Source organism: Hydra vulgaris, chromosome 11, assembly GCF_038396675.1.
Source record: "Hydra vulgaris chromosome 11, alternate assembly HydraT2T_AEP".
In the NCBI taxonomy this organism is placed as follows: Eukaryota; Metazoa; Cnidaria; class Hydrozoa; order Anthoathecata; family Hydridae; genus Hydra; species Hydra vulgaris.
This window is the reverse complement of record NC_088930.1, coordinates 44,314,867-44,337,851: the sequence shown is the minus strand read 5'-3', so window position 1 is coordinate 44,337,851 and position 22,985 is coordinate 44,314,867. Positions and strand designations below refer to the sequence as shown.

Genomic DNA, 22,985 nt, shown 5'->3' with positions numbered 1-22,985 from the left:
GAGCACCGCGAAAGAGCATTTAACCAGGAAATCAGAACTCTAACCACTACATAACGGCTGCCAGAATTAATGCATCAATATTTCAAAAAATATAAATATTGTTATTAGAATTAATAAACTTTTATTAGAATATTACATACTTTTTTAGAAATATTATCAATTGCTTTAAATATACGATCTTTATAAATTAATTTTTTTTAAAAGTGGCAATATATTAAATGCGGTGTTTTTTTTTAAAATGTCTGTTTTACCGCCAAAGTTTGGCATTCCTGACGTCATTTATAAAATAATGATGACGTAAAAAATACGATAATAATAAAATAAAAAAAAAACCAGACAATTGTTTTTCCTGAAAATAATAACATAATTTTTAGTAAAAAAGAAGTACGAAAAGAATATACATTTCATGTTATAACAATTATTTTCTTGAATTTTCAAATAATTTATTACGTTTATATTTAGAGTAATAGTAACATACAATTCACAATTCACAAAGAAAAAAAAAAGTAATAATAAAAAAAAAATTTTGTTTTTATTTTTTACAGCAAATAAGTACTCACAAAACCTTTAAAAAAAACTTTTTTTCTCTAAAAATATATTACAATTTTTATGTTTTGATTACAAAAGTTTCTCCCCCTCCGTTTCAAATCATTATCTAATTGATGTTCAAAGTTAATTACGGATACACTTAAACGGTGGTCGTTAAACTTAAAATATCGATATTTTATAAGCTGTTAAATCAACAGAAGGAATTTGTGTCAACATTGAAACTTTTGCCGAAATCAATAGAATTAAAATGACTTCGATGATTAAAACAAACTCCTACGTTGTGATTTTTTCTGTAAAGCTTTTTCAGTATGTTTAACAATCGAAAGCAGATGAAGATTTAATGTGATATGTTTGTAAAGGTTCATTCATGAATAGCTCCAAGATTATTTTTTTTATAACACGCTCAGTTTATTAGTAACAATGAAACTGTTATCTCATGGCATTATAAAAACAGGTAACTTAGTAAAATCGCCACCGTTAAACTCTAGAGGTATAAAACGATGGCATAAAAGATATTTTATTTTTTACGATTCTTGCCGAGCATTACGAACGATACGTCCCGGTTCAACTGGCATCGAACAAAAATTAAATAATGAAGCTGTTAAAAGCGGTTCAAAAAAAAGATCTAAGAGTTTTCGTGACACTGTTCGAAGATTTACAATAACAAAAAAAGTCTCAGAAGAAAACAACGAAAAACTTGAAGACTTAGTGTTGTTATACTATGAAAGTGAGGAAAAAGAACGCAAAGGTGCTTTACCACTTGGTATGTTATTAGTATATTTATTTTTTTATGCACTTAACTATAGTTTAATTATGGAAAGAATTAAAAATAAAATGTTGTTTTCCGTTCACGATGTTTGTTGATGTGATATATTCTAATGGTCATTTGTCTAAAGATAGCATTTAAAACAACCATTTAAAACGATAATAATAATAATTGTTGTTAAAAACAACCATTTAAAACGATAATAATAATAATTGTTGTTATTATTATTATATAAACTAAAACACTCTGAAAATTTTATGTATAACTAAATAAAAAAACTTCACCGTCATGTTTTTAATAAGTTATAAACACACGAGGTACCAATAAAGTTCTATTTTTTGCTTAGCAATACGAGGGGAGGTTCTAACTAAATAAGCAATTTAGCGAACATCAATAAGTTTGAAGGATTTGAATACAATCAAAAAAAATTTAATAATGCGTTGGCGGAAAGTTCATTCCTTAACTAATGACATTTTTTTTATTATTAACTTTTACATTAAATTTCTCTTTGATTCAAAAAAACATATTTTAACTTTATAAATATCGAAACGTTTAAACAAAGTCAAACTTTTCTAAATCGTGAGTTTACTTTCTTCGTAACTTTTCTGAATAAAAAATGCATTTTTCAACAATCTGTTGATTTTACAGATAAGTAAATGAAACGCATCAATATGCACAAATAACTATTTTTTATTTCTTGCAAATTTTTAAATTCATCGAGTTTACATGCTAAGTTTTCATTATATTGTTACTTAGAAACTCTTGGTTCATACGAATTAATTTGCTTTCTTTCAAATATTTGTTTACCTTTTTTTTTTTAGTTTACTTTTTCAATAAAAAATACTTCAATGTCTAAATGATGTTGTTCATGTTATAATTCTAAAACATAAACAGATAAATAAAAATTCAGAAATGTTATAGACTCTTGTTTTTAATATTTTCAATGAGTTAAAGCTTTAAACCCCTAATCCATAAATTATGTGGGATTTATAATTATTGCTTAGTAATACCTATTAAAATTTATGACAGAAGTTTTTCGTAAAAAATCTTACAGTTTTAAAAAGTTTAAAAAATATCGGCATTTTGCTAGATAAATAATCTTGTCAAGATTGTTACTTGGAAGCAGACGCAATTTTACGGGGAGGAGGGGGTTTGGTCCACCCCCTCCCCACAAAGATGACTTTCAAGTTATATTTGGTTTTTTGAGGAACATACTCGGCTATGTTCCTCAAGAAAACCAATTAGTCATAGTCCTCCTCCCCCTAATTTTATTTGTAGAATCGCCTCTGCTTGGAAAATGTAATTTAAGAAACACTAACTTTCTTATAAATTTTCGATTACATCTATTCACATATCTAATTCATTGAGTTCCATTATTAACGGTATTAGTATATATATATTATTTCGTGAACAGATAATATTACTTAAAATCTGCTATAACCCTGTAAGACATTGCATCTACTAAAACGTTACAACGTCGATTGAGCATAAGCTTAATTGACTGGATTGGCAACAAAAAGCAGCTTTAATAAATTTTTAAATCTCAAACCTTTTTTTTTTGTGTAAATTTTCATTCTTAGCGCATTAGCCTTGCCCAAGGTTGATCTAATGTTGGCTCGATGTTTATCAGCGTAATGTTGGCTCGATGTTTATCAGCGTAATAAATGATTATTAGTTTGGAATTAAGATGTGTAAAAGAGTAGGGTTAGGGAAAAATAAAAAACTGTAGCGCGTTTGTACTGTTCAACTGTAGCGCGTTTGTACTGCTTAACTGTATAAGTTTAAAGAGAAATTTGTAGTTTAACTCAATTAATGTCAAATTTATTTTACGTTTTTATTCTTTAATATCTTAATCATTAATATCAACGTCGGTCTGCGATTAAAAATCTTCTCTTTATATTGAAATACCTATTACTATTATTGGCTTATCTTGTTTTTGTAAAAATGTTAAGCGGTTATTGATTTCTATGTTAGTTTTATATGAAAATGATTTTATCATCAAATTAATCACGCAAGTTATTTAAAAGTGGCTTAAAAAGTTTTATTATTCAACGCGCGCTATTTTTGTTAAAACTTGTGCTATTTTTTTAAAAAACACTACAAAAATGTTCTACCGTTTGTAAAGAATACAAACAAGTGTTAGAATTTAAAGCACTACCGTTTTACCATTAAAGCAAATAAAACTTTTCCAAAATCTTTTTGCATTATATTTTTTTTTATTTTTTTTCTTAACCTTAAAAGTTTCTTCATCTGCATTATCTCATTTTTTTTAAATGAATAATAAATGTCAAGCTATTAAACGCAAAATGAATAGCAAAGCTTAAAAGTATATGACGAGTTTTATTATTTGAATAGTTTAATAATCAATATCATTTTTTAAAATCGATTTAATGAATTACTTAAAAACTTTATCAGACAGATGCTTCTTTTATGATTTGTATTTGTAAAATGAATCATCTATCAGATGCTTTTTTCACAAATACTAATAAACTTGTTTAATAAAATTGTTATATTTATCTCTAAAAATATAAATATAAACTATAAATTAAAAAAAACATAAAGAAAATGTAAAAAAATATTTAAACTATAAATAAAAAAATATATAAAAAAGTATGAAAAACTTTTATTTATTTTGATTTATTAACGTAATAAGACCTTATAGGTTTGTCACCCCGACCTAATAGGTTTGTCACAGAGCACCGCGGAAAAGCACATCGAAGTTTCGGCTGTTTTCTTTGCCGTCCTTGTTTTTATGGCCTAATTAGGCATCAATTCTTGAACTTTTTGAAGTGCGACCTCTAACCTCTTAGGTCTAAACTTTGCTCCATGGCTGAATATTATTATCATAGTATTTTCATACTTTTTTTAGGTAATTTTAAAAGAATCAAGGAGAAATTATGGTTTTTATGTTGTTGAAAGTAACATATAAAAATGTATCATTAAAAATATCATTTGAATATATCATAATTAAATTAATTGCGATATATTCATATTATATTTTTAACGATCATTTTTATGGAATTGTTTAATTGTAAGCATTTGCACCAATACTGTTTACAGTATTACAACTATAAGTAACAGAACTACTTTCTTTAGTTGTCAAACTTTTTATCACATTAATTATTAATCATTAATAGTTAATGTGTTAAAAAAGTTTGGCAACTACTCACAATGGTTGTGTTAATAGTAGTTGTAGTACTGTAGGCAGTATTGGTGCAGATACAGTAGTACTACAGTGGTACATTAAGACTTTTTGAGGTGTGGATCTCTTTTAAAGCAGGAGGCCTCTTTCCTTGTCATTTATCAAAGATTTTATTTTCAGAGTTTCTTTAAAAACAATATTTTTCATAAATTTTCTTACCTCTGAGGAGATATATTTTGTACCAAGTACTATATATACTATTTATACATTGTCATACATTTGATGTTTTCGTTAATCTTAATTAGATAATTTAGTTAAAAATATAGATTCAAATATACAAAGTCAAATATTAAAAGTAGGTGCAAAAATAAGTTTGTTATACGCTGTTTAGCTTAAACTTTTACGAGCTTTATTGATCATTTTATATGTTCAATTATTATTAAATATTTTATGTCTACAATTGTGAAGTAACCAAACTGATTTTAAACAAAAAACCTAGTTAGTAATTCCAGCTTGAAGCAAACCAAATACTTGGTACGTTAAAACATATATTTTAACGTTGAGGTTGTATCCTTTGAAAATCTATTAACATATATTAAACCTCGAAGAGAATTATTTTATATTTGTATGGAATCTTTATTTAAAATGAGTGATATAAGAAAACTTTCAAGAGCTGCATAGATTCCACACACAGTTAAACATCTCATTTATAATCCACCATACAATTAATAAAGTTTAATTTCATTTATTTTAGAAAGAAACAGACAACTTTATTTTTAAGTGAAAAAAAGATTTGATAAATATTTTTAATAAAGCTCTGCAAGTTTACAACAAGGCCTTTAAAGAAGTTTTTTTCCAACCTCTTTAAAGTCTTCTTTTTTTAAAGATACAACTAAATAAAAATTACTTTTGTTAATTTCATTAAGTATTTGCTAAACAGTTAACTCTCGGTTATTGGAGCTGGCACTTATTCAAGTTTCACAATTATTCGAAGTAACTTTGATCCAAGTGAACTTTCATTACCAAACTCATGCAAATATCCATTAGCTATTCGATCCTGCAGTCATTCAAACTTGCAATTATTCGAAATTTTGTTTTTTCGATACCATTCCAACGCATTTCAAAATATTGCAAAAATTAAATACGTTGCAACGTAATGCAGTAGAAATTTGAACATGGGGTCTTCAAGAAAGAAGGTAATCCTGACAATCTTGCTCTTAAAGATTTAGAAAGAGATCTAACTAAAAAGAATGTTTCCAAAAGTATAGTATAGGGTTCCTCAAAACACATAAACTTACTGGATTAAGCGATAATTATCATTATGTATGAGTCTGGTCAATTTAGATCAAACTAAAAGTTACGTTTTGGATAGCATGATTCTGTTGATAAAGCTGTATATAAATGGTTAATGAACGCACGTAAACGAAATTTATGAATCGGTGGACACATCATTAAAGAGAATGAAAGAGACACATCATTATAGAGAATAAAAGAGATTTCGCAAAAGAATTTAACATAACGGATTTTAATTAGAAGGGTGACTAGATCGGTGGAAAAATTAGACATAATGTTGTTTTTTAAACTATTTCTGGCGAGAAAAGATCGTGTCAGAGGAAACGACAGCAAGTTGGGAGCAGATAAATTTGCCCACGATCCTCTTAAGGGATGAATTGAGCTGACAATAAACAAAAAAAAATATTTATTTTTTTTGCTTTTTTTGCTTTTTCGCTCTCTTCAGTGGAGACTTTTTAAACATGAGAAATGTCTATTGGAATAATAAAAGAAAAAAGATTGCTGCCTCATGCCAAACCCTCAGTCGATGTAGCAGCAGTCTCTTGCAGAAGCAGGCCAGAAGTTAGTCGATGTATGTACTTAAGCCGATAAATACTCCTTATGTTTAAAAAGTCTACAATGACGAAAGTGAAAAAACAAAAAACAAAAATTTTTTGTTGCATTCTCGTCATTTTATTTGAGGCCGCTTTACAAGCAGTGGTTTCAGTGCCCCGTTACGAGATTTTGTTGCGTAACGAAAACAATTCCCTCTAAATAAATGTAACGATTAGCGCTATTAAAAATGCTTTGATATATCGTCATAGTTAAATTGCGTCATAAGTTTATTTTAAAGTACCGCATTGTAATTAAATTTTAGCTTCAAACCGCGTTAAAAACAATTTTGATAATATGACAATATATCTATGACAAAAATTACTGCTGAAATCTAAATTCAATATTTGATAATGATTATATTTCCTCATAATTTATTTCTTATTTATTTAAAAATCTTATACATGACATAATAAACTTTTGTTTGCGTTATCACAATTTAGTTTTTTTTAAGTATTTAATTAACTATTTTTAATAAAAATTTTACACAATTTATAGATTTTATCAGTTGCCAATAAGATACTTGTAAACATATTTTATATTCATAAATAAAACTTACGTCATAAAAACTCAGCATGATATTGAATTGATAAAAAACAAAAAGATTTAAACCATTTATCAAAAGAATTCTCTTATACAAAAAAACTTCTCACTTCTTATAAAAAAATAAAAGTTTTTAGTGGCTTTTACACATTTTAATCCATAATGGAGAGCCTTACGTTTTTATGTTATGAATTAGTTAGCAAATGGCAAGAAGAAAAAAATATTTTTTAATAAATATTGCGAAACTATTTTATGTTTCTTCAAAAATAAATATTACATTCTACATTTTACTAACTCTTTTAAGTTTCTTCATAACTAAATTTAAATTTTTAATTTTAAAAATCGTACTCGGTGTAGTTAAAGTTTAATTATAAAATATTACAGTGTCTGTATAATATTTTGCTGACCATGACAAATATCCATTAAATGATTAGGTCTCGGAATTGTGACAAGACGAGAAGTATAAATTTTTAAATTTAACATGCAATAAAAATGTTTGTGCCGAAAAAATTCAAACCTAAGATTCTTTATTTTTTTTTATTCTTCTAAAAATCACGATTTCTTATTCAGAAATAATGAAGATTTTAACTAAATGGTATTTATTTAAAATATTATTTTATTTTCTAATTTGTTCTGGAACATATTAGTTAAATATAGTTTTCAAAATACAACATTTCTATCAATTTCCACAAAATATTTTAAGAATTCCGAACAAGAAAGAGCTTATTAAGAAAAACTGCCATACAATGATAACGCTCCATATAGTTAAACATAACAACTTGCTATGTATAGCTATATGATCTGTTATGATTCTTAACAGATCATATAATTAATCATTAAACTGTTATGTTCATTTTACCTAAACAGTATATTTATTAAATACGTGTGTAAGAAATAAATTTATGGAATTTAAATAGGTTTTTCTAAAAACTGTTTGACCCAATATTAAATTTTTTTTATTTAAACAACTTGTGCAAGAAACTAAATTATGATAAAAATAATACACAATTTTCGCTTTTTCAAATTAAATATTTTTGTAAAAATGAATTCTTTTCAGAATTCAAAATCATTTTATTTTTTTTTCCTGCAAATTCTGATCAGTTTTATTTTCTTAAATTAAATATAACAAACAAAATAACTGCCAAAGTTTTCATTGTAAGTTGGGGTTTTCTTTCAGTTGCAATATCATTGGCAATCAAGAATACTCGCTCAGAAGCAGTTTGTATATGGCAAAAACAAAACAGAACCATTTGTACCAGGCAAACATAAAGCTTCCACCAATTTTTTTAAATTGCTGTAAAGAACATGATTGTTTTCAAAATAAGAAAAAATTTCAACTCATTGCTTGTTGCATTCAAGAAACTTTGCATTCTCCATATTTCATCAAACAATTTATTGTCATTGATGTGAATTCAATTGCTTTATCAAAAAATTTATAGTTTCTATAATTTTAGCCCATTCAACTTAACAGTTAAGAAAGGACCATTTAAAAACAATATCCTGATTAGAGTGTCCGTTTATCTATATACTCTAAGCAGATGCTGTCAAAAATATCTACCTTCTCCAGAAATGGTAATTACTTTCTTCATTAACTTGCAAATGCTGTCTTACCTTAAAAGAAAGAAATTTTTTCTAGATTTTATCTGGCTTTTCAAATCCTTTAATACAACAACAACTTCAGCAACAGAAATATCATCTTTTAAATTTTTTTCACCACATTATAAAAAGCATTGGTTTGACTTTGAACAAAAAACAGTACTATTTCACCAAATTCATTATTAAAAAAGTTAAATATCACTTTCAGATAATTTTCTGTGCTTAAAAAGTATGATCTTAATGGGTGATATAACTTAAGGACTCTTGATAGCTGGAAGTAAAGCCAACCAACTAATCTTTCAGAATCCTCACAATATTTGATATTCTACACTTCTACACCTTCTGGCAGAAAATTTCAAATTCAAACAATGAAATGGTAAAATATAAGTAAATTAGAGGAATAATTATATCCACATCAATCAATAAACCAATGCAATGTTTATTGTGTTTGATAATGTGTGGGCATTGCAACCAATACCAATAATTTTACAGTTTAGCTTGACAACTTTTTGTAAATATTGTTATTACCATTTCGTTTTAAACATAAAAAATTTGTATTGACATTGTTAAGAAAAAAAACCAAAACTTTTGAAGAAAATTGGCTAGCACTAATGCGTTTAAAGATAACTTCTGATAAAATATCTAATGTTTCTCCATTTACACGATCCATGTTTATCAGCTGAATTTGCACTCCCTCTTTAACATAAAACTAACAAGCTGAAATTGGGTATATTTAAACCTCATTTTGGTTTGATGCACCAGAAAGAATTGGCTCATATAATGCTTTTAGTAAAGCATTTTCTGAGTTAGTTTTACAAAATTTCGTGACCACATTTACAATTATTGCTTCACATTTTGTACGCACTCAAGCAAATCTGATTACAAAGTTTCTTAATTAGTTTTGATGTACAATCAACATTTCTAAAACTATGGTTGTGTTTGATTGTGTGAAATACAGTTATTCCTTCTTGAATGGCTAATATATTTTTATTTTGATCAAAGATCTGGCTCTTCATCAACTTTGTGGTTTTGTTTTACAATATAGAAGCATCCAAAGCTTTGTTATGTTTCAAAAACTTACAATGATCTACTAATGTCAAATTGGATTTGATAAATCATACATTTGAGCTCATCTTTGACCTGGGTTGTGAAAGAAAAGATTTTCTTTAAATTATCATTAAATTAAGTTTTCTCTTATTATTCATTTTTGATGTATATAACTTGAAACATTATCTTGAAATATAACTATTTTAAGATAATGAGCTTCAAATTACTTTTTTATAAACACTTTTACTAAAATAAACTGCAAAGCATTACCTAATTTCAAAGAATTTTTTACCTTCACGAGATTTTAATTCATTTATTTTCGTATATTATAGTTAAGTTTATAGGAATTTAATTCATTTAGTTTCTAAATTATAGTTAAATAAGTTCATTCTTTAAATAACTTTATTTAAGAGAAATTTATTTGCTTAAATTATTAGTTTACACAAACGCATACAAATCTCAAATGTTCTCAACTGCCATCAATGCATTTAACAGGACATGTTTAATTTGTTTAAAAAATAATTTTTTAGATCTCCAAAACATGTTTTGTGTTTACTGGGAAATGGTTACTGTATGCGCCAAAGGTGTATGAATGATCACTTTACTGACAGGCTAAAAATCTCATGTTTTTTGTAAATTTATAGTATTTAATAGAAATTAATAGAACACAACTGTGCTGCTAATAAAAAAATTGAGTTCATTATTGTTAGCTCTAAAATAGCTATGGTACTTTTAAAAAACTTTAAGGTTTCATTAAATAATTTTTTTAATTGTAATTTTTACTAAATAATAATACAGAATACTTTTTTCAGGTAAAATAGTGTGCAAAGATGTTATAGTTGCAGAAAACAAGCATAAAATTAATGGCTATCGATATGTTATCAATTTCCAGACAAAAGAGAGATTGTTTCATTTATGTGCAGAAACAATAGAAGAACACAGAAGTTGGTTGAAAGTTTTTAACAGTTATTTGAATAAGCAGAGAGTAAAGGTATTATACAAATAAATACTAAACTTATTAAGTTTTTTTTTATACAACATGAGTAAAATCATTTAATTTTGTTAAAAGCATCAAAGAGCATAAAAAATCTTTTGTTTCAAATATTACTTGAAATATGATCTTTAGCATTTCTTATTAATTAGATAGTTATATATAAAAAAAATGTCTTAAAAGCTTCACATTGTCAAAAGTATATTTTCAATAGATTGACTTGAAAAGTAACAAAAAAAGTTGACTTTTTTTTCAAAATTTGGTTTCTTTAATATACAGTCATAATTTTGTTTAATAATCATTTAGTTTATGCTTTTTTCAATCTTTAAAGTAGTGTAAATTAAATGAATTTTAATTTAATTACACTACTGATTCATCTAGAACTGTTCTCCTAATTCATCAAGAACTGTTCTCTTGATTCATCAAGAAAAGTTCTGTATGAATTTGTTTTTTCAACTTAAAAAGTACAAAAATTAATAAGAGTTGACTAAATTTTTTCTATCTACATTAAAAAAAAAGGACTTAAAACCAATAATCTGCAGGCCAAGGTAACAACAATCGAGCAAGTATGCGCGGTAAGCATAATGGACAATGAAAAAAATAATTTGACTTGAACAAAAAGGCTTTTTTTATTACAACCATAGCTAACAATTAATGATGCCATAAACACTGGTAATTAATTTTTTGAATTGATTAGTTTTTTGTTATTTATTTTATTTTTTAATTTTTATTTTTTAGTAATTATTTTTAATTTTTATTTTTTGGTAATTATTTTTAATTTTTATTTTTTGGTAATTAATTTTTTTTAATTTTTTAAATTTTGAATAACTGTTTGTATGTTTTTCAACTTCTACTTAACAATGGCTGATTCTAAAGTCTAATGTTTCAAATTCAACTGTGAAAGGGTATAAACCCTAACACAACCCCTTTTTAAGGTATAACCTAGGAATAACTATTTATGATGCTTTGTTTGGAAAAAGCAAAGGAAATTTTTAAAGTAATGTTGAAAGTTTAGTTTTACCATTGGGCATAAAATTACTAAACTTTGCATTTATTTGTGTACTTATTTTTGGTAAGTTTTAGGTAAAGTATATTTCAATAGCCTAATTTTGATGTTTCTGTGTGTTGTACAATTTTAGTCTGCAACAGTTAAACTAGTCTAAGTAAACCCACACTTTTAAAGAAGCGGGTTTCGATTATGTAAGATTTATCTGCCCATTTGAACCTGTTTTTTCAAAATTTTTTAAATTCATATTATTTAAAAAACAATTTTTTTGTTTTAATCTTTTTATATTGTTTATTTAATATTCATAAATCAGCGAAGTGAATCCATCGATTCTCTTGAAGACTTCTTAAGTGATAAAAACAGTTCTTCAAATGATGATTTGTTGCATGTTAGAAATAATAAGTATGATTACTAACTTTAATTTTTGTTTTAAAAATTTTATTATATTATTTTCTTTTTTAATTTCATATTATAATGTTATGTCTTCTTTATAAATAATAAAATTATTTTATTTTTATCAGCTTATTAGAACAGTTAAGTGAATGGAAAAAACAGCGTGATAGTGTCAACTCATCAGCCAGAATAAGTTATTTTTGTGAGGAAAATATTGGAACATTCGGGTATGAAAATTTACCAGGCAATAAAGACTCTGGGTATTCGGATTCAACTGTTTTGAATAGTTCGACACGCTGTGTTAGTTATCAGGATGAAATTGATTTAAATTGCTCTCAGCAGAGCTCTGTCTTAGATAATAGTAGAAAATATTTTTTGAAAAATAGCATTCAAAATGAAAATGATACTTTTTGTAGTGATGATATATACCAGACTCCACAGACACATTCTATTGGGGAAATTTCTTCATTTTGTTATCCTCAAACAAACCCTCATGTAAATAACCTTGATAATGGTATGCTGATAAAAACCAACCAAAACGAAAGCAATGCGTCGTTTAGTGATTTATACCAAATTCCTTATAGAGATATTGTAGATCAAAAAAAAGTAAATATATCTCAACACAACAATGATCTACATAATGAATCTGATTTTGTAAATTTAGATCATTTTACTTTGTATGCAAGTCCTCAACATAGCTCAAGCACCATGAATGATGAAATAGAAAATCATAGACATAGTTTGAGCACCATGAATGATGAAATTCAAAAACATCAACATAGTTCTAGTGTCGTGAACAATGAAATACTTAAACGTAGGTATAGTTCAAGCGCAATGAATGATGAAATAGATAATCATAGACATAGTTTGAGTGTCAAGAATGATGAAATTCAAAAACATCAACCTAGTTCTAGCATCTTGAACATTGAAGTTCTTAAACGTAGATATAGTTCAAGTGCTATGAATGATGAAACAGAAAATCATAGACATAGTGTAAGCATGAATGATAAAGTTCAAAAACATTGTAGGAACTGCATGAACGATGAAATAGAAAAACTTGAACAAAGTTCAACCACTATGAATAATGGAACCCAAAAGCGTAGACATAGTTCAATCACCATAAATAACAAAATACAAAGAGACCGTAGTAGTATTTATGAAAATGTAACATTAAATAAAAATGTTAATGCTTGTATCAACTCATGTTCAAATGAAAATTCATCTTTTGACAGTCACTTAAACAAAGATTTTCTGTATATGAATAGTCTTTCATTACATGATGATATTAATAAAAATTTAACAAATGAGAGAAAAGACTCTGCAAACATTCCTAATTATCAACAAATGTCCAGTGTGTTTTATTCAAAAAATAGTACTTCTTCTGTGTTACCTGAACACAAACTAAAAGATGAAAACAATTCATATTTATTTGTAAATATATTTCCTGAGATTAATGTCGATGAAAATGTGTACATCAATTCAGATGAATTGCTGCATAAATCACTAACTCAAAATATGCCAGTTGATGACATTGGAGATTATATGGCTTTAAATCCAAATTTTAAATCAAGTAAGAAAAGTATTTTATGTTAAATTTAGAATGCTGAAACCAAAAATAAACTTTTAATAAAAGTATTTAACAAAAATAAAAATTAATACTAATTTGAGTTTTTTTTTTTTACAGCCATTGAGTATGATGAAGATGCCCCAGAACTTCCACGTAAAATGAGCATGCATCGGCGTTGCAGTGAGCCAGGAAAAAATACTTATGGGTGCCAAACTCAACCTCAAAATAAAAGCTGTTCCCAAGTTGAAAATTCAGCAGGATTTTCAAATAATGGTAGCGAATTTCGTAAGTAAAATATATTTCTATTTGTCATTTGTATTTTTTAGAATTTGTTACAGAATTTGTTAAAGGGTATCAAAATATATGTTGAAGCTATTTAGGCACAGGAAGTTGTGTTACTGTTGGTAAAAGTACTTCATTTTAGCTATTAAAAAAAACAACCCTAAAGAAACAACATGATTTTAATCATTTTTAATGCAGTGTTTAATTTAATGGTTACATATTACTATAATAAGTATTTATAAAACAAAAACTTGTGCGGCAGTTTAGAAAGTTGATCATTAGATCACTAAGATAGATCATTAGTTGGGCTTTCTTAGAGCTTCTTATTTAATTTTATCAATAAAAACCATTTTTGATTTATTAGCTTTATTTGGCTTAAGGGTCAATAAAACCTCCACAATAAAATTGATTCCTGTGATGGGTTTTTTTTCTAAGCAATCACATCATTTTTGATAATTCTTATGATCTTGCTAATACGGTCAAGATAGTTTTGCTTATAATAAAATTGGAAACCTCCTGTTAAACCCCCTTGGGGAAAAATGTTGTTAGTGTGCTTGAATTTAAATAAGGAAAAGTTAGAGAAATTAATTAATTCAGGAAATTTGTTGCACTTGTTGCTCTGTGTTATGTTGTTATGCGCCTGTTTTTCAGTTATATAATATTAAACAATATGTTGCAACTGTTTAAATGTGCCTGTTCTTTTATCATATAGTATTGAACAGTATGTTGCGCTTGTATAGACAAGTGCCTATTTTTCAGTCATATGATCAGCATTTTAGTTTAGATTAAAAAGTTAAATTGCTTGAGAAGCTTTACATTTTTCTTTTCTTTTTATTGTTTTTATTTGACATAATCAATCTTGATTGGCAATATTTAAGTAATTAAATTGAGGGCTGTTTGTCATTATTAACTAAAACAATTTAAAATTTTTATATCTTCTGCATAAAATTTTTCTATAAATTTTAACTCTTTTTCTAACACAAAACTATTATAAGATGAAAATACAATTTTCTATCACAATCATCACTAAAATTTTATAAGATAATTAAATAACGGGTGATGCGGAAGTTATTGGACAAATCCTAATTTCATTATTTGAGCATAATAATTAGTTTTTGTGGTTTTATGCGTAGGCATAAACGTTCTATAAAATATAAACTTTATTATTTGAAACACAATTATTTAAAATGAGGTTAAATGCAGCTGAACGAGAATCTTTTCGAAAGCGACTAAAAATGTTTTTTGTAAATAAACCTAATATTAAAAAAAAATAAATCGTAAATCATTTTGAAAAGGAAGAATTTGCTCGAAGTACAATATATGATAACCAAAAAAGAATTGAAACTGTTCAATCGTTTTCTGATAGAAAGCACCCTGGTTGTCCGACATCCTGGACTAGAGAAAAGAAAACCAAATTAATGAGACTTGTCAACAATCGAAAAGGGGTCAGTCAGAGAAAAATAGGTATTAAATTCGGTGTAAATCAATCGACAATTGGTTGTCAGTTAAAAAAAATGAATATTAAATATAGAAAACGTGAAAAGACTCCAAAATACACTATAGAACAACAAATAAAGGCAAAGAAAAGAAGCAGGAAACTAGTTAACCAACTCTATAACACAAAATCGCTTCTAGTCATCGATGACGAAAAATACTTTTGTTTTGCAGGGGACAACATGCCTGGAAATTCTGGATACTACTCAAACAACAAAAAGACATGCCCAGAAAGTGTTCGTTTTATAGGAAAAGAGAAATTTCCAAAAAAATTATTAATGTGGATAGCCATATCTGACCGTGGTATGTCAGAGCCATTGTTTTGCACTTCCATGGCTGTAGCGATCAATTCATCAATCTATATTAATGAATGTTTAGAAAAACGACTTCTTCCATTTATTCACAAGTATCATGGAGACTTTAACTATTTATTTTGGCCAGATTTAGCAAGTTCTCTTTATTCTGAAGATTCTCTAAATTGGATGGACCAATATATCTATTACGTTGATAAAGAATCCAATCCCCCAAATGTGCCTCAAGCACGACCAATTGAAAACTTTTGGGGACATTTGGCACAGAAGGTTTACGAGGGAGATTGGCAAGCTTCAACAGAGCAAGTTTTGATTGATCGCATTAAACTAAAACTACAAGAAATTGATTTAAACTTTTTACAGTTGCATATGAAAGGTGTCAGAGCAAAATTGAGATCAATTGCAGATGGTGGTGTTTTTTCATATAAAAAATAATATATTTTTATTAAAAGATAAATGCTTTATTTAAAAAAAATATAATAGTAGTTTGTTTTTTTATCTATAAATAAGTTATTGACGTTTTTATTTTGTCCGATAACTTCCGCATCACCCGTTATTAAGATAAGTTATGTTTTTTTTTGCTAAAGCTGTTAAAAATAAATCATATAACATTTAAAGCCTTATTAAAAAAATTTTTATTGCATTACTGCAAATAAAACAAAAAACAATGTTAGGTGTACATGAAATGCCTGTTGAAATATTAAAGTAGCTCACTAGGTACACTGTTAGCAGGTGTATATGAAATGTCTGTTGAATTATAATATAATATTGAAAATGTGTAGACTTTGATACCAAAACGCTCTTTTGATTTAATAATAATTTTAGATATTAATTTCTTTTTAGGCATTTTTAATTTTAAATTGATTTTGTGTCATTATCACTTTTAAAATTATCATCGTGTATGAGTAAATTAAATGTTTTTCATTTACTTTTCACTTTTTTTAATTCGAATCAGTTCTAAAGTTTTTTTTTTCTTTGATAATAAAAAGAACTCATTAATGCTTTTGAAAAAAAAAATTTCTTTTCATTTTAAAGAATTTAAAACTTTTATAGTTTAGATCCAAAAAAGTAAAAAATAAATGTTCTCTAATACGTTCGATTTTTTTGTAAGTTTGTAAACATTCTAACTGCAATTTTGGTAGCATGATTAAAACACAATTTTCTATTGTTTGGATATTTCATTTATAATTAGGATATTTTATTTAGTATTCATTAGAATATTTTATTTATAGTTTCATTTATTTCATATATCTATTGAAATTTGAAATATTTAGCCACTTTTTAAAGTACTTTATACTTATTAAGTTAAAGATCATGTTGCGCCAGATAGTAAAACACACTAAAGCTTACTAATACATTTATTGTTTCTTTTAAGTTTGTGATTTCACCTTCATTTAGCTTCTTTTTTTTTATCTTTGTATTGCTATTTTGATTTATAGATAACTATAACGTTGAACAAAAAAAGGTGAAGTTTAAGTGTTTCTTTTGTCGTGAGAAACATGGAGTGCCAACACCTCTTCACATCTTAAATTAAATATGCTTTTTTATGACACGTTGTCACATATGACTTTTTTTCGATAAATCATTTAGTTTAGAAAAATGAATGAGAAATATGAAAAATTTTCTGTTGATTAATGTTTTTAAAAAATGAAACAGAATTATGAATAGATGAAATAGTTTTTCATCTTTTTTAACTGATTCTAACTTATTGAATCTTTTTTAACTTATTCTATGGGATTTTTACATCTAATTTCAAAACATGTTTTATGCATATTATTGGTTGAATATTTACACATACTTTTGAAGTGTAAACTAAATAAATTCAGCCAATAACATGCAATAACCAAATATTCAAAAAAACTGAAACATTTGGTATGTTATTGGCGTTGTCATATATTGAACTCATTATCTTATCATTTTACTTGTCTATTTTAAATTTGCTAAAGGTTTTTTAAATTCTCTGCATTATGGCTGTCATTATAGTATGCAAAGCCTAACCAAAAACTGATGGAATTTGTTTTATCACAAATAAGCAGTTAAAAATATGGAACTATAGTTATAAGATCTAACATAGTTAGACCTAAATAAAATAAGATCTAATGAAGTTCTAATAAATAATATTTAAATGATTATAATTTTGAACTCAAAAATTTTCAATATAAATTAGTTATCTTAAGAGCCATTTTCTCAGAAAACAAGAAGTACTGTTGGCTCAAAAGTGATATCCTTCAAACACGCTCAATTTTTTATATAATGCTGAATGAGTAAAAAAGAACCCTGTAAATTTTTTTTTCTAATTATTTGTAGTTCCTAAGTTAGGGTCAGTCAAACTATTGACCTTTTAACACTTGCAAAGTCATTATTGGAATTTTGTGATTTTTAAACTAAATTTAAAGGTAATGAAACCACTGTATCATAATCTTCTTTTTATATTAAGAAAGTATATGTAGAACTTTCAAAAAATAAAATTCAAAAAAGCTGAGAAAAACCTTTTCTTAGTCTAAAAATCATAAGTTGAAATCGCACACTTTTAAATTTGCGTCATGCTTTAAATAAATTTATCTCGAAATATAAAATGTTCCCGCAGGGTTTCTTATTGTTTTTGGAAAGGGTATCCCATATCCAATTTTAATGGTTTAAAAAAATTGAGAGGGTATTGCTTACTAAAATACTTATGAATCATCAAACTGTCAAAAAATGTTTTAAGTAGCATTCAAAAATCAGCCATTATGAGAAATGGGAAAGGTCCCAAGATTGAATATATATATTTTCTATTACTCCATAATACCAGTCTTTTAATTAAAAAAAAAAAACTTGGCAGGTAATATCGCATTTCTGAAATAACTTCACTACAAAAAATTAAACTTTTTATAGATTAAAAAAAAAAAAGTGTAGTTACTCAATATATTATTTTTCTTTATCTTAATATATCATTGATTGAGTCAGTGGTATAGATAAGATTTTTTTGATGCTTTAGAAAATACACTTTCAAGCATTATGCAACCTCCAAACTTAAGTATGTTCATGCTTATGTCAAATAAGAGCGCTTTGCAATAAATTGGGGTAATTAGATTTTAGTTTAGTTTATTTCGCTGTTTAAAAATGTTTACAAAGTACAAAAATTTAGAAAAATTGTATTAATGGCTGGAGCAAAAAGGAATCATAAATTATCTTTAATACAGAACCCTATAAAAATGCTTCTCAGAGCCTGAGAACAAAAATAGATCTAAAAGATTGCTCCCAGCAACCCCAGGTGTAAGGGCAAGGAGTTATTAAGGTATTATTTTTCTTATCTTAAACTACTAAGTTTAAATTTATCAACAGGTTTAAAATTTTATTTAATTATCTTTTAGTCTTTGAAAGTTATAATCACATAACGTCTCCATCCCAAAATGAAGGGGTTTTAAATTTTACATGGTCATAACTTTTGAACATTAAATGGTTATTAGATGAAATTAAAAATTTGTTGATGAATTTAAATTTAGTATAAGATAGCAAAAAAATATTTTGATTACTCATTGTCCTCACATTTGGGGTATGGGGGGTTGATCTTGTTGGTCTATTTTGATTTCCAGGCTCCAATCACCGCAATTTTTTGCAAAACATTCTCAATTGACATTAGCATAAATAGAAATGTTTGTCCGGGCTGCAGATGTCCAAAGGGCACCATATAAAAAGATTTCAAAAAAAAAAAAAGTCATTCACTCATAATATAGAAAAATTTATAAAAATAGGGGCATCAATCAGGGTTGCTGTCCCACTCAGTGTAAAGGCTCTCGCCACCCTATATCCTTATATATTGTTTATTTTAATGCATTGTTATTTGAAATTCATTTTAGACTTTTTCAAGCTCTTATTTTTACTAGCTTATAGTTTCCATGCTGTTTTAAATGAAATGGTGGTAGAATTTCATAAATAATTTCACTTTCTTTGTACTTCATAACATCAGGAAAAGCTGACCAATTTATATAATTCTTGACTCTAGAACTATACTTTTTACAGTTCACAATGTAACCATCACTGACAACCTAATAAAAATAACGGTTAGTTGATATTGGTTTGACACAATTTTGTACAAAAATAATGGCGTTCCAGTGTCGGCACCCGAGCTTGATCCGACGTCGGCATTAAGACAGGGTACTCTGTTCTGAATAAGTCAGAAGTAATTCGTAAAATTCTCAATAAACCAAACTAAATAACTCTAAATAAAGAAGTAATGTCTAAAAATAATTATATGTGTTCAATAAAGATCAGGTTAAGAGTATTTACATATCTACAATCGTATAAATTAAAAAAAAAAAATTTAGCATTATTTTGATATAATATTATTTCAATAATGCGATACTAACCCCCAAGTTTTTTTTTGAATTAAAAGAATGGTTTTATGCAGTAATAGAAAATATATACATTCAATTTTGGGACTTTTCCCATTTTTCATAATGGTTGATTTTTGAACGCTACTTAAAACATTTTTTGACAGTTTGATGACTCATAAGTATTTTGGTAACCAATACCCCCTCAATTTTTTTAAACCATTAAAATTAGGTATGGGATACCCTTTCCAAAAACAATAAGACACCCTGCGGGAATCTTTTATGTTTTGAGATAAATGTATTTAAAGTAAAACTCAAATTCAAAAATGTCTGATTTCAGCTAATGATTTTTAGACTAAGAAAGAGTTTTTTTCAGTTTTTTGAATTTTTTTTTTTGAAAGTTCTACATATACTTTCTTAATATAAAAACAGAATTAAAATGCAGTGGTTTCATTGCCTTTAAATTTAAAAATCACAAAATCCCAATAATGACTTTGCAAGTGTTTAAAGGTCAAAAGTTTGCCCGACCATAACTCAGGAACCACAAATATTTAGAAAAATAAAATTTATTATTTTTCTCAGAAAATGACTCTTAATCTTTTCCAGTTACTTTGTACTTTAGATTTAAAAACGTATTTTTGTTGGACATATTTTCAAAATGCAGAAAGTCAGAAAATATTACCGTCTAATATAGAGCAGGAAATCCTTACAGTGGGAAAACATTTTACTTAAAAAATGTCAGGACATTCCTTAACATATTTTGTATTAAAGAAATTAGTTAAACCTAAAATATAATTTATATCAATTATGTACTAAAAAATTTTATCATTTTTATATTGCCCCAAATTTTATTTTCTGAACAAATAACAATTAGTTTGTTGGCAGAATATCTCGGTCAAAAACAACATGTTATACCTTATTATTAATTATGTTTATTATACTTTATTATGTTTATTAACGAACTAAACTTTTTTTTTTTAAATGACACAAAAAAACAACAAAAGAAGCATAGTAATTGTTTGTTCTGCTGTTTGAGTCGTCACACCACAAAAACTCTTTATCTAAGTAAATAGAAATAATAATAATATAAATTTTTAATTTTTTTTTCTTCTTTTTTTGTAGATTGGGCGGTCATAGAAAAAACTAAATATGAAGATGTTTCCAGAACACAAACTTTCTCTGGCAGTAAAGAATTTAGAAGACCGGTTACAAAGTCATTTAAATAAGTTTCTTATAAATTAAATCTTTTATTTTTAACTCCTTAAATATTTTAAATTTTTAGAATTTATTTATTTTCTTTTTTACATTGCTACAACTTTTAAAATGTAACAATTTTTTTCTTTTATATTTTCAAAACATGCAGTCCGAAAGTTTTTTTAAAACGTTGTAGACTTAAAATGAAGTAAAGTTTATATTTTATGTACTAAAATTATTTTATTTAAAGAATTTCAATTTTAATTTTTTGTAATAAGTTATTTTATCATTTACCTATTACATTTATTTTTTTATTGTATAATAAATACAATACTAAACTCTAACAAACTCTACTAAACTCCTTTTTTAACATTTAGCTCTTATAAAATAGGGCAAAAGAAACGGGAGCCAGCAAATGTCATGGCATACTTTTTGAAATAAATGTTTAAGTTAAGTATGTTTTTCCCGCTAAATCTGTCAAAAATAAATCGAACACCATTTAAAGCTTTGTCAATAATAATACCGTGTCAAATTTCTAATCCACAAATCCAATTGAAAAGTGAAGGTCGCTGTGTACTTAGTGTGCTCAATTGTGCTAAAAGCTATTTTTTGCTTTTAACTTGTTCTTTTCGTTAAAACTAAGAAGAAAAAACTGTCAAAAAATTTTCACATTCGAACCGGGGCGCATGACGTCATCCTTATTAAGAGAGAAACCCCCACTAAATTTACCAAAAATTTAAGATTTTTTTTTTCACGAATTTATTCATTTCTATGTATGCAGAATCTAAAATTGTTAAGGTGGCTACCCACTATTAAAAGTCTTTTAAAAAAAAAATTTTCTTTCTATTTTTTGGAAGTTTTAACCTTTATAAACAATAAAATATATAACAATGGAAGAAAAATTTATAAGTTTGCCCTAATTTTGTTCTTCAAAAAGGGATAAACATCTAAAAGTTCCTTAGCAACGGCCTTAGTGACAGTTGGAGCTTTTTTTCTCCAGAACTAATATGCAATTTTTCTCCATATTTTTACTGTACCTTAACCAAGTTCTTATCTTACAATGATTAGTTATTCCCGAGCTTAATGACATTGGTCAAAAGTACTAAAGTCAGACCATATTTGAATTTGTAGCTTTTTATTTTTAAATTTTTTTTTTCCAATGCATTTTTCTCTATTTAAAGATTTTCTACCTTCTAACAAAAATATCTTTGGTTTTATTCAATATTTTTCTTTGAAATTTTTTACAGAGATAAAACTTAGATGAATGTGCTGAGTCAAAAATATATATGCTTTGGTATCCCATTCAAATTAAAATTTGGGTCAATGGGGCCATTTTTTAGAGATTTATACTAAATTGTAAATTTCAGATAATTAAATAAAAATATCAGTTTTATTTTTGACTCAGCACACAGTTCATATAAGAAGCAAGGTTTTTGAAAAGTTTCACTTAATTTGGAAAACTCTGCAACTAGTTATCCTTGTTAGAAAATATGCTATTTTTGAGTTAATTATGCGCATAGTTAATGACGTAATATTAAAATTATAGTTTTTTTTTGTCTTATTTGATTCCAATGCAATTGAAATGTTTAAATATGGGGCAATAAAAGGGTTCATTTAAAGATTTTATTTAAATAGTGGGTAGCCACCTTAATTGATTCCTTGATTTTTATTAATCAATCCTTAATATTTTGCATTTTCTCAGGATAACTGCTTATCCTAAAAAAAATGCAAAATATTAAGGTAATTTATTTATAAAATGCTTTATCTGTAAATATGAAAAATAGTTTAACACTTCAAAAGTACGTAATAGAGGATATGACATTAATTTTAGATTTGTGTAAACATGCTGTTAATGATGATTTTGTTGATATTGGTATGTCATGTGATGGTGTTTGGCATATAAGAGA

At 26.4% G+C, this 22,985-nt stretch overlaps 1 protein-coding gene across 1 annotated transcript; it reads left to right on the top strand.

Annotated features, from left to right (window-relative positions):
• The first annotated feature begins 547 nt into the window (after positions 1–547).
• On the top strand, positions 548–21,426 carry LOC100202024 (GATA zinc finger domain-containing protein 14). Its single transcript, XM_065808941.1, has 6 exons — positions 548–1,312; positions 10,340–10,518; positions 11,838–11,926; positions 12,046–13,487; positions 13,602–13,769; positions 21,007–21,426. The coding sequence occupies exons 1-6, from the start codon at positions 970–972 to the stop codon at positions 21,108–21,110; spliced, it is 2,325 nt and encodes a 774-aa protein (XP_065665013.1). The 5' UTR covers positions 548–969; the 3' UTR covers positions 21,111–21,426.
• Positions 21,427–22,985: the final 1,559 nt, after the last annotated feature.

Excerpts from the sequence above, each read along its gene's own strand:
- LOC100202024 (XM_065808941.1), top strand. The coding sequence starts at position 970 with ATGAAACTGTTATCTCATGGCATTATAAAAACAGGTAACTTAGTAAAA. Across the intron at positions 10,519-11,837 it reads TGAATAAGCAGAGAGTAAAG|CGAAGTGAATCCATCGATTC; the intron begins GTATTATACAAA and ends TTCATAAATCAG. Across the intron at positions 13,770-21,006 it reads AAATAATGGTAGCGAATTTC|ATTGGGCGGTCATAGAAAAA; the intron begins GTAAGTAAAATA and ends CTTTTTTTGTAG.